A 12,286-nucleotide genomic window follows, 5' to 3' on the forward strand; every position below is an offset into this window, starting at 1 on the left:
TCCAGATGAGTCTGATGCTCACTCGATTTGAGAACCTTTGTGTAACCCATATAAGATGTGATGGTGGGCCACGCTGAAATGGTAGTCGTGCAAATGAAGTGGGATGGGGCCGACACTGGAAATAGGTCCAAGAAGTCAAATCTAAAGGACTTATGATTAGATGGGGTATAGGTAGGTGCCACAGGAGCGGAAAGGGACAGAAGCAGGTTCTGGCCTTTGAGTAATGAAACTGCTTCTTCACACAGGTGTCGCTGGTGGGCTTCCTATTCCTTTTGGGCTTATACATCTCGTCCCTGGCCTCCTGTATGGGAGGCCTCTATGCAGCCCCCCGGATTTTGCAGTGCATTGCCCAGGAGAAAGTGATACCTGCAATGGCCTGTCTGGGGCAAGGGGTGAGTAACCCTTTTTTTTTTTTTTTTTTTTTTTGAGAAATGTACATTTTGTTGTGAACCTGATTGTTGGCCAATAAATTGCTTAAGTCTTTCTGATTAGAACCACTAGTCAAGTTCTCCAGAGCAGGGAGAAACAAGAATGCAGAGGTCATTTTTCTCACTCCTATCTTCTGGCTGCCTTGAGCCGGGGCTAGTTGGACAAAGCATCTGTCAATTTCACAGTCTCCCAGGACCCGAAGCACCGGTTTAGCTAACTGTCACAGCATCTTGGATCCACGTAGCAGGGAAAGGGAGTGCCGCATCCTTTAATAACAATAGATTCAGGGTACTCCAAGTTTAGCATCTCTTGGTGAGGAGAGGTACTGGTCCTTGTGGCTCTAACTCAAGTTCACTTTTCTTTTGGGGTTGCTTTATAATGACTTCCCACACCTCTTGCCTCTGGGCTCCCTGTTAATCATGGCCCAAACCCTAATCAATACAGTATAGCTTAGTTGAGCCATAGAACAATCAAATGAGACATTCCTAAAACCGAAGGGATGATGAGAGAGAAATAAACAGAGAGGACCCCACTTCCCAGTAATGTAGTTTGCAAGCTGTAGTTCTTTTCTATCTTGTTGTAACACCACAGAGTCCCTCCCCAAACCCCTTCCCATCTCCAGCTTCCCTCGTGGTTAGGGCCATATAGTTGCAAGTCGTCCTCCATTCCTCCCTTTATCCTCCTCCACTTCTTATCCATCAGTCAACGTAGGCTGGATAGGAGCAATGATTACCATCTCTGTATCTTCCATGTGGCATGTGTCTTTATTTTATTTTAATTTCAGTTATTTTAATTAGGTAACATATGCACAGGGTTCAAATCTAAAGGGCTTATGATTAGATGGGGTATAGGTAGGTGCCACAGGAGTGGAAAGGGACAGAAGCAGGTTCTGGCCTTTGAGTAAGTTCTGATTCTATCATGAGTCTCTTTCCCCACCAATATCTATGCCCCATTCATAGCTGATTGTATTAGTTTTTATGAATCTTTCTCTCTATTTTTATTCAAAGATGATATTCTATGTACATTATTCTATACCTTGCTTTTCTTCACTTAGTATAGCTTGGAAATCTATCTTTTCATATGGAAATAGAGAGAACTTTCTCATTCTCTTTTCATCACGTGGATATGCATAATTTAACCAGTTCCTTATGGACTGACACTTGCGTTGCTTCTAATAAACAGAACTTCAAAGACTAATCTGTGTGTGTGTGTGTGCGCGCATGCGCGCATGTGTAATTTTGTATATATGCGGATATATCTATAGGGTACATTTTCATGAGTGGGTTTGCTGACTCAAATGGTAAATGCATTTTTACTTTTAACAGGCGTTGCCAAAACACCTTCCATGGGATTTGTATCATTTTATAGTTCTACCAGCAATGCACGAGAGTTCTTGTTATCCCACAGCTAGCACCACTCTTAGACTCAGGCCAAAAGACCCTGCTTTATTGGACTCCACTCTGGTCCTTGGGGTAAGAAGTACATGAGGCCAAGGGAACATGCCTACTGGGATTCCGAGCCCATCTTCTAGACCATGGCCTAGGGATGCTGCACCTTGGAATTCCTTGCCCAGATATACCCCAGCCCACACCCGGGTCTCTAACCCTGGGCCTATCTCCTCTAGGGCCAGGAGTCCACAAGTGGGTGTGAGGTCCCTCACTGTACGGTCTGGGAAAGGAAGCGGGGTGGGCTGTGGGCTGGAGGCTGTGCCTGGCCGTCCTTCAGTTTGGAACTCTGCAGAGTGTGAGAATTCAAAACCAACCTCCCCCATTGTCCCGAAGGTGCTTTTGCTCAGGAAGGAGGATAGAACACATTTAACAGTTTGTTAGTTTGGTTTATAATTTGTAAATATTTAGACATAGGGTGTGTGGACTGTCATCTGCACACTCTTGCCCCAGGCACCACAGTGGCAACCGTGAGCCTGTCCATAGCTTTGTCAAATGTGAATTTTTGCCCATTGTGTTGGGAGAAATGGCATCTTAGGATACTTGTGATTCATATTACTCCATTATGAATAAAGCTGAACATCTTTTCCTCTGAGTCATTTGTATATTTTTCTGTGATTACTGGTTTTCTTCTTCTCGATTGCTAGCAGCTCCTTCTTTGTTAGAGTGATTAAATCTTTGTGATATGTATTACAGATATTTTCTCTAGTTTGTCACTTGCTTTTTAGCTTTGAAAACTTTTCAAAGCTTCTTTATGTATGATTAAATTTTATTTGCACTTTTTTAATGGGGAAGAGAAGCTTTAAAAAATTTGTGTATGTATTCAACATACAAAAAAAGGACATAAACCAATATGAACAGTTTATAAAATGACTATGAAGTGAACATCCTTGTAACTTCCACCCAAGAACACTGCCAGTCCCCAGATGCTGCTCTTCATATGCTCTCTCGAGTCAGAGTCCTGTCCCTCTCACTGCGGAAGCTACTGTCCTGACTTCTGTGATAATATTCCTTACTTTCTTTGTGATTTTACTCAGGAGTTAGCAAACTTTTTCTGAAAAGGGCCAAATAGTAAATATGCAGGCTCTATTTTCTTTGTCACAGTGACTCAACCCTGTCACTGTAACTCAAAATTAGCCGTAGGCAGTACCTAATGGGATAAGTGTGGCTGTGTTCCAATAAAACTTTATTTATGGACACTGAAATTTGAATTTCATGTAGTTTTCCTGTGTCACAAAATATTACTCTTCTTTTGATTTTTTCCCCCTGCTGTTTAAAAATATAAAACTATTTCTGCTCTTGGGCATACATAAACAGATGGTGGGCAGAATTGGCCCACGGGTTGTAGCTTTCCAGCTCCTGGTTTACTCCCTATGCATCTCTAAACAAAACAGTTTAACTTTGTGGTGCGCTTCTTTCATTCAACATTATGTTTATGAAATACATTCACCTTTTTGCTCACAGCAGCAGTTTATTATCATCCATATATATCATTTCCTCATTTGCTACAGTTTATCCATTTTTTTTTTTTTTTTGATAAACACTGTGGCTGTTCCAATTTGGGACTATTACAGCCAGGGCAACAAACATTTTTGTACTATTAGACTGGTGCACATATAGAATTCTTCCAGACTATATGCAATTGCTAAATTGTAAGGTATGTATAGCTTCACTTACTATATAACACCAAAATCTTTTTCCCAAAGTGTTTGTACTAACTTACATTCCTTTTAGCAGTGGATAAATGTTTCCGTTTTTGTATTTTCTTGCCAATACTTAATATTATCAGACTTATTTTTTTTTGCCAATACGATGTGTGTTTAATGGTATCTCATGATGGTTTTAATTTGCATTTCTCTGATTACTTAATGAGGATGGACATCTTTAATATGTTTAATGCGTATTATCTTGCTCATTTTTTTTTTTTAGTGAGTCGTCTTCTAATTATTTTGTAGGAACTTTTTGTATATTTTGGATTACCTTTTGTCAAGTGTATGTTTTGCAAATATCTTTTCCCATTCTGTGACTTGCGTTTTCATTCCCTTATGATGTCTTGGAGGGAATAGAAGTTCATGTTTGACTGTTTTGTCACTTTACAACCCACCCTTATCAAAGTCCTGGTCTGATCACTAGCCCTTCCTTCAGTATACCTAAGATCCTTCTTTTAAGTTCTTGTTAGTTTCTGATGATTTACTTTATTCTTAATAGTTTTATTGTTAGAGTATGCTAAACAGAGTAGCTGTGCCAAAAATGTAAGTCTCAAAAAAAAAATAAAATGTATTTTTACTCCTTTATTTTTCTTTATTTAGAATTTTAAGTTCTAGGGAAGGTATCTCAGATGAATAGTGGCTCTGAGACTCAGGCCGATGGTGATTTTGCCATCTTCATCCTGTGACCTCTAAGGTTGCTCTCTGTTCTAACCCTCAACAGGGGGAGCGCACCTGGAGGAGCACATGTGGGAGGTGTACAGGTCAGATCTTGTAATGGCTTGTGTGCCCGCCCCTCGCATTCCGGAGTGCTGGCAGTAAAAGAGATGGGAGCAGTAGTTAGATCCTGTGTATATCCTGAGGGTAAATTCTTACCATATTTGCTGATAGAGAATGAGAAAATGAGGAAAAGCATCAAGAATTTTGCTTGACTGAGCAAGTGGACGGATGGATTGCCATTTTCCAAGATGAAAAAGACTGCCGAAGGGGTAAATTTGAGGGATAGGAGATTGGGAGATCATCAATTTGATTTTGGACATATCAGTTTTGAGAACCTATTAGATATCAACTAGAAATGTTGAGTAGACAGTTGAATATTTAAGTCTGCATTTCAGGGGAATCTTTCAGGCTGGAGATTCAAATTTAGAAGTTGAGAGCATAAAGCTGGTTTTTTAAAGCCATAGGTAAGCCTAGATGGGGATAAAGTATAGATAGAGAAGAGTAGGGGTCTGAGGATGCCAGGGATGCTTTAAATGTAGATTTCAGAGGCAAAAGAAACAGTCAGCAAAGAGGGGAGGTGAATCAAGAGAAGCTAGACGAAGAAAGTCTTTCAAAGACCAGGGACTGATTAGCTGGGTCAAATATAGTTCTTGGGTTAAGGAAGGCAAGGACTGAAAAGTGACCATTGATTTTGGCCCAAGGGCTCTGTCAATACTTCCGCGCAGTAACAGAGTCTATGGGATCAGCACATATTTTCCACTTCTGTCCTCCTGAAGGTCACCATACCCACCCCTATTAATAACAGATGTGTGTAAGTATGTGTGTGTGAGGACATGCACATGTGTGTCTCTAGTATGAGAATTCCCCCACCTCAGCCACTAATGATTCTACTGTCTTTCGGAGTCTGCCACTCCCCTTAAGTTCATTTTCACCACTACAGCCTGGGAGGAACCAACTTTGCACCTTTTTGGTTAAAACTCAATGAAAGACGAAAGGAGAAACACTCGGGAAGTCAAAGTTCTAGTGTTATGCCCGTATTAATCGTTATTAATACAACTAATAGCCATGGTGTGTTAGGAGCCTATATGTGTCAGTGCCCTGTCAAGCATTTTATATGCATTAGCTCTAATCCCACAATAATTCCATGAATTGGATATTATTATCCCAAATGTGTAGACAAACGGTTACTAACACGCGAAGACATGGCAGAAGTGGCTGAGCCATTATGAGCTGAAATTTCATAGTCCTGCATGTTATTTTTGTTTCCGCAGAAAGGGCCAAATAAAACACCTGTAGCTGCCATCTGCCTGACCACCTTGGTGACCATGGCCTTTGTCCTTGTGGGTCAGGTGAACGTTCTGGCCTCCATCGTCACCATCAACTTCATGCTGACATACATCACGGTGGATTACTCTTACTTCTCCCTGACCATGGGTCCCTGTGACCACCCCCAGCTGTCTGAGTCAGTGCACAGAGAGGGCAGGGAAGCTGTCCACTGCTCAGAGCACCTTCTCTTGGAGAAGGCTCCTAGCTATGGCTCTGAGGGCACTGCCCGAAGCCCCTCTGAGGGCACTCTGCTAGAATTCACCAAAGACATGGATCAACTCCTCCGGCTGACTGGGAAGCTTGAGAATAGCCAGCCCAGGCAAGGAGAGAGTGATGGGGTCCCAGAGAGTCAGGAGAAATGCAAGAAGGCCACTAAGCAAACCCTGCACGATAGCTTCCTCTTGGACGTCAAGTCCCCTGCTCCCTTCCCTAGTGAAGGGCCTGACAGATTGCAGGAATCCTCCTGGAATAAGCAGTTTATCAGGAGTGAAGGGGCCTGGCCTGGGGGAGCATGTGGAGAACAACCTGTCCCTGAGCTAAGTAACCAGCCCAGGTCAAGTAAAGAAGGTAAGTACTTTGAAATCATGCTGGGGCCTCTTAATTGGGGTGAATACTGGTTGCCTCACCTATCCAGTTATCCAAACCCTCTTTCAAGTCCTTAGTCAGTTGACTTTATAGCTGGTTTTAAAATTCTCGTTCATTTTTTGTTTGACATTTATTTTAAAATGTATATCCAGATATCAGTTGAATTTGTAATTCTACACTGTTGTAGATAGTTGATTTTAAACAGAAATTTCTGTCTACTCCTGTATGCGGGAGCCATGGCTAATAATTGATCATTAATTTCATTTTACTTAAAAATCAGCAGAGGTATAATGCCAAAAAATGTAAACAATGTGTGTGACAAACTGCCTGGCAAGAACTCACTCTATTTTGTTTGTGGAAGATAAATCTTTAAAACCAGGCATGAGTGGTTGGAGAGAAGGTAGGTAAAAGCTTTTCTTTGCTTTCTCAAATCTATAAACACAGACACACACAGAGAGACTCTCAATAAGAGTCTTACAGGGGCTAAGAAATTCTGAGAGAGAACTCATAATTTTTGAGAGTCTTCTATGTTTTAAGTACTTTACATATATTATTTCATGTAATATAATAGGATTAGAATTTTCCTGTTTACCAATGAAGACCCTGAGGCCCAATGAAATCACAGAGAAAAATTTCAGAGCTGATACTTGGCACAGCTGACAGGGCTGCCTGTATGGGAAGCCCAGTACTTTCCTCTACATTACCCTGCCCTTTGGGTTCTATACGGACAAGAGGGAAAAGAGGAGAAAACAGAGGAACATGGGAGATGTCTGAAAATAAATGCTTTCCATTCCCCCAGATTCCTGCTTTTCCTTCTTTACCTCCAAATTGGTGGGAAGTTTTTAAAGGTAGGAGCATTTAAAAATTTTTAAAATCGTTTTATTTTTATCAAAACAATAAGTGCACAGTTTAATAAGCCAAGTAGAATTAAAAGTCACATAATCAAGAATAGTAGTTCCTACTCTTCTATACCGTCCTTTTTATCCTCCTCTACCCTCTAGTCCCACCCCTAGGAAACCCTGCTTTCAACCGAAATGTTGCTTCTTCTCTTACCCTTACTGTTACTAAATAATACAGTTGTATTGCTACTTCTTGATGTATCATTGTCAGATTTCTTGTGACTTCCTATTATGGTAAATGAAGATTGAACTCATTTATGCCACTTTGACTTCTCCTTCAGTGTCCCCAGTATAATTATATCACAGTTATTGATTAACTTAATAGCTGATATTCTTATTATCATGATTAAGTGAACATTGCTTAACTCTGAGCCCTCTATTATACTATGATTACATTTTTTTTTTTTTTTTTGTCCAGCCTTTTCTATTTCCTGGAGTTAATAATTGCCTCGGTTTTTTACTTGCTTGGTTTTTGCCATCATTTTTTTCCTCTCTAAATTTTCCTGCAGATATGTCAAACATCTCTCAATGTTACTTTCCAAATGCTCAAGATCTTCAGAAATCTATTATATCTGTGGTTCTCATCCCATTCCACTCTAGACTGTTGTTCAGGCCCACTACAAGGCTGTTGTCTTGGAATTCCTCTCTTTATCACACTTTTGTGTTGGATCTAGGAAAAAGATTTCTTGGGTACAATATTATAGTAGACTTTTGCCTGTTTTTCTTTTTTTCCTACCCAGCATTGAGTGACCTCCCTATATTTACAGAATTTCCAATGTTATGAGTCCCGGGAGGAGGCAAACCAAGCCTTTCACACTTGAAACAAAAATTTCTAGCCTCTACTACAGCCAGAGTTCGGGCGCAAGATCAAGGTTCTGTTAATCAGATAAACCCTCCTTATACTTGGAAGTGGGAACTGGAAACCCAAAGAAATAGGGACATTGAAGAACTCTCTAGAGGCATGATGGTGGTTGCAGAATGACTAAATCCCTGGTTCCGTGTCCAGGGCTTTCAGGGTCAGTAGGCAGGCTGCAGTGTGTAGACCATGGTGCCTGCACAGAGCTGTCCCCACTAAACTACTTGACAAATCATTTTGGCTACATAGCCCTGAACTTGATTCTCTAACCTTTCCAGCTATTTTCATGGGGGGATATCTTTTTAGCTGGCCATATTGCTGCTTCACATAAAATCATGTAGGTTTTTTCCCCCCCTAAGGAGATTGGGTAGCAACAATCACTCTCTGCCACAATTACCCTGTTTTTAATTTCCAAGAGCTCTTGATTATAACCTGATTCGTCCTTGTCCTTTTTAAAAAAAGGTTTTTTATTTGAACATCATCTCATTCTTGTTTTATGGGTGCAATGGCTTATCTTATCTTTCTGGTAATATTACTTGTTCTCCTTTTGAAGTTTTCTGCTCCTTTTACTGTCCTGTGTTCTCTAGATACTCTTCTCTTTGGCTTGGTCCCTCTCTCCCTCTTTTGATTTCTTTTCACACTCAGAAGTGAAGTTCTAAAAAACTTTTTATACGGCCTACAAACTGGGCAGAGCTTGTTCATTGGGGTACCTCACTGCAGAATTATTAGGGTGTAAGCTAGCTTCTTCACAGAGACCCCCCCCAAAAGTGACTATTTAGAGGGTTTCCTCTGGGGCTCTTCAGTTTGTCCACAGAAGAGTCCTTTAATCTCTTGCATGGGGGTCACCCAGATGGCTCTTGCATTGAAGGAGCAGGGTAAGATAATGGAGGCATCCCACCATTTTGGATATGGACTTTCATTAAATTTCTCAGTTTCCTGCTTTGTTCCCCAACTCTTTGCTGTGCCTCGTGCCCCAAGCCTGGGCACTCTCTGGTTTGACTTCTTTAGAGAAACGTCCCCCTTGGGGAGGGGCTCGGAAGAGGAGGAATCGTTACCTAGCTGCATGGGCAGAAGAAAGCATCTGGGTGTCCAACTGTTTCATATGCAGTTTTGCAACCAACCCCCAGTACTCTGGCACTTCCTAGGGACATAGTACTTCCTGGTCTTGAACTTTGCTGGAGTGTACGGGATACACTGGGCTGCTGCTTGCCAGCACCCTCTCCGTAGGCCCTATAGTTCATCTTCCTCTGCTCTGCTCAGTCTGTTACTACTACTCTGTCACCTTTCCATCCTCCAAGACTTATTTTTATCTTTCCTCTTTCATTCTCCTGGCTCGTGTGGGTTTATACCTATTTAATTCCTTTGATGTCTTCTCAGTGCCTTTTCAGGAGAGACATCTGGTCAGTTTGTCATGGTTAATTAATGAAGTTGTCACCACCCACTTGCCTAATCTTAGACATGTCATAGCTATTGACCACTCCCTTGTTGCCTTCATCTTGGTGTAGCCCCTCATCATCTAGCATCCAGACTGTTGTTAAATCTCCAAACTCGTCTCCTGCCTCCAGATTTTCCCACATCCTTTTTCTCTTTCTCATTATCTACTGAATAATCTTTCTAAAATATAATTCTCATCATGTGTCTCTTACTTGGAAACCTTCACTGAAATCTAATGCCACCTCTCTAAAGTTCAAGATCCTTGGTGTGGTCTGCAAGGTTCTTTACAAGCCTGTCCTGACCTACCTTCCAGGCCACTTTTCTCATGACAGTACATACCCTGTATGTTGCAGCTGCACCCAGATGAAACACACCATGTTCTTTATTCCTTCCTGTATTTGCATATGCTGTTCTGCCCTCTCTAATTGCTGCACCTCCCCCCTTTTCCATCTGGAAAACTCCAACTTTTGAGTTAAACTCTGTCTGACTATTCAGACCCATTTTCACCGCCTCTGAGAAGAATTTCCTGATTTCCTTGCTGTGCAAGCACAACATTTGATTCATATAAGTAGTATAGATAAATATCACATTGTTTTATACATTTGGATTACATATGTTTATACATTTGTCTTCAGGCCTATTCATCTGTCTTAAGGAAAAGAAATATTAGTTTTATTCCTTTCCCCCAGACTATGAGCTTCCTTTAATCACAAATTCTGTCTTTCCACCTTGAATCCATCACAGTATTATTCTCACACAGCACATGGCACAAAACAAACATTCAATAAAGGCTAGTTAAAATGATGAACATTTAAACACCTATTAGCTACAATTATTGAAACATTGATCAGTAAAGTAGAATAGAAAGTGTTAAACTGTTATAAGAACCTATTCTGTGACACACCATATGCCATAAAAAAAAATAAGAATCAAATCACTATTGAATAAATATTGTTGAGAGCAAATGGATCCAAAAAATTAACTTGGGGCTATATTTTATGCCTTATATAGCCACGAATTCCTTATTTATAACAGCTGTGCAAGAGAGATATTTCTGACTATTAAAGACATCCTCAGAGATAAAAAGGATCTGATTAAATAGGAATAAAACCATTTACACAACACAGTGTCACAGAAGGAAACAATTATTCTGACAAACACAACTGATAAAAGCATACCTTCCAAAGCATATTATTTTTAAAAACATGAAGGTCAAAATCCTGATTCTATTAAAGAGAAGTCAGAAGAGATGAATATGCAGTTTTCATTTTAAAAAATCAATGCTCAGACTCATTCACCATCCACTCAATAAACTAACTTTTATTATTAAATGTTAAATATTGTTAGTAGCTAAAAATATCCTGCATTTATTGTGCATGTTCCTTAACACACATTATGTCCCTTGATAATGAGAGAAGCACTTATGCAGATTAGCTCATCTAAGCTCAGCATTACACATCTTTTTACAGAGGCTTAGAGTTCAACACTTGCTCAAGATATGAATCAACTAAAATTTAAACTCAAGTCTGTCTCACTTTAGAACCAGTGTTCTTAACCACTACACAAAGTGTATACTGCTTGCTGTCAGTATGTTTTATGAACTAGGCCATGGTATTAATTAAATGAACACAAATTAAACCACCTTTAAGATATCATTGCATATCTATTAAGCTGTCAAAAATTTAAATAAAGAGTAGTATGTCTTTGGTAATCAGGTATACGTACATATTGCTGGAAGAAACTTCAATGAATTCATTCCTTCTGGATCTGTTGATAAAAGATTTTCATCAAATTCAGGAGGTTTTAGCCATTATTTTTTCAAATATTTTTTTCTGCTCTTTCCTGTCCTTATGGGACCCATATTACATACTAATTGGTACACTTGACATTGTCTCCAGGTCTCTGAGGCTCAGTTTCTTTTTCTTCCACCTATTCCTCTCTGTTCTTCAGTCTGAATAATTTCTATTGCTCTATCCTTAGGTTCATTGATTCTTCTGCCATCTCAAATCTGTTATTGAACCCATCTAATAAATTTTTCATTTATGTTATTGTGCATTTTAACTCTAGAATTTTCATCTGGTTCTTTTTTATAGTTTGCCTCTATTGATATTTCTTATTTTGAAAGTCATCGTCATATTCTACTTAAGTCACTCACATTGTGTTTTATTTAATTCTTTGAGCATATTTATTATACTGGCTGCTTTAAAGTCTTCGTCTGCTAAACCCAACATGTTGGCCCACTCTAAGTCAGTTTCTTTTGATTGTTTTTTCCCCAAGCATGAGTCACAAATTCCTGTTTCTTTGGATATCTTGTATTTTTGGTTGAAAACTGGACAATTTAGATAACATATTGTGGCAACTCCTAATTCTGATGTATGTTTCTGAGTTTTTGTTAGTTTGTTTTAGTAAATTGCTATATTTGAGCTGTGGAATCAGTTTCTCCTGTGGTTTGCAGCTCTTGATGTCTTTACTCAGTTTTTATTCTTATTTTTAATTTTTAGCCTGGCTTCATAACTCTTAAGGCTTCCACCCCCTTCAAGTGAATCTGTGTGTGGGCTGGGAAAAACAGTCAAAGTTGCAGCTAGTTCTCCAGTCTCCTCAGTCTCTCTTGGGTCTCCCTAGGCAGGGGCATAGTTTTCTAGTCAGCCAGGGAAATTCGGGGAGCTGTAGTTCTTCTATGGCTCTCTCATTTCAAGGATCTTCCCATTAAATTTCTGGCTGACCCACTGCTCCCCCTAGGTGGGTCTACAACCTTAGACTAGCAAAGCTGAAGATTGTCCCCATTCAATTTTCTACTGCGCACATTACATTTAGCCTATAAAGGGATAACCAACAAATTTGCCCCCTCTGGCAGCAAAACTTCTGGGGTGTGACCAGCTCCATGCT

The 12,286-nt window shown here is 40.0% G+C and overlaps 1 protein-coding gene across 2 annotated transcripts in view; it reads left to right on the forward strand.

Moving 5' to 3' along the window:
• SLC12A8 (solute carrier family 12 member 8) overlaps positions 1-12,286 on the forward strand; it is a 112,656-nt gene that overhangs the window by 87,959 nt on the left and 12,411 nt on the right. For both annotated transcript variants that reach the window (XM_016135196.2, XM_016135197.2), the window contains 2 exons: positions 246-392; positions 5,572-6,193. In XM_016135196.2, coding sequence (XP_015990682.2) covers positions 246-392; positions 5,572-6,193 — 769 coding nt within the window. The remainder of the gene's footprint in view (positions 1-245; positions 393-5,571; positions 6,194-12,286) is intronic.

The sequence above is a fragment of the Rousettus aegyptiacus genome, unplaced genomic scaffold, assembly GCF_014176215.1.
Source record: "Rousettus aegyptiacus isolate mRouAeg1 unplaced genomic scaffold, mRouAeg1.p scaffold_m13_p_4, whole genome shotgun sequence".
Taxonomy (NCBI): Eukaryota; Metazoa; Chordata; class Mammalia; order Chiroptera; family Pteropodidae; genus Rousettus; species Rousettus aegyptiacus.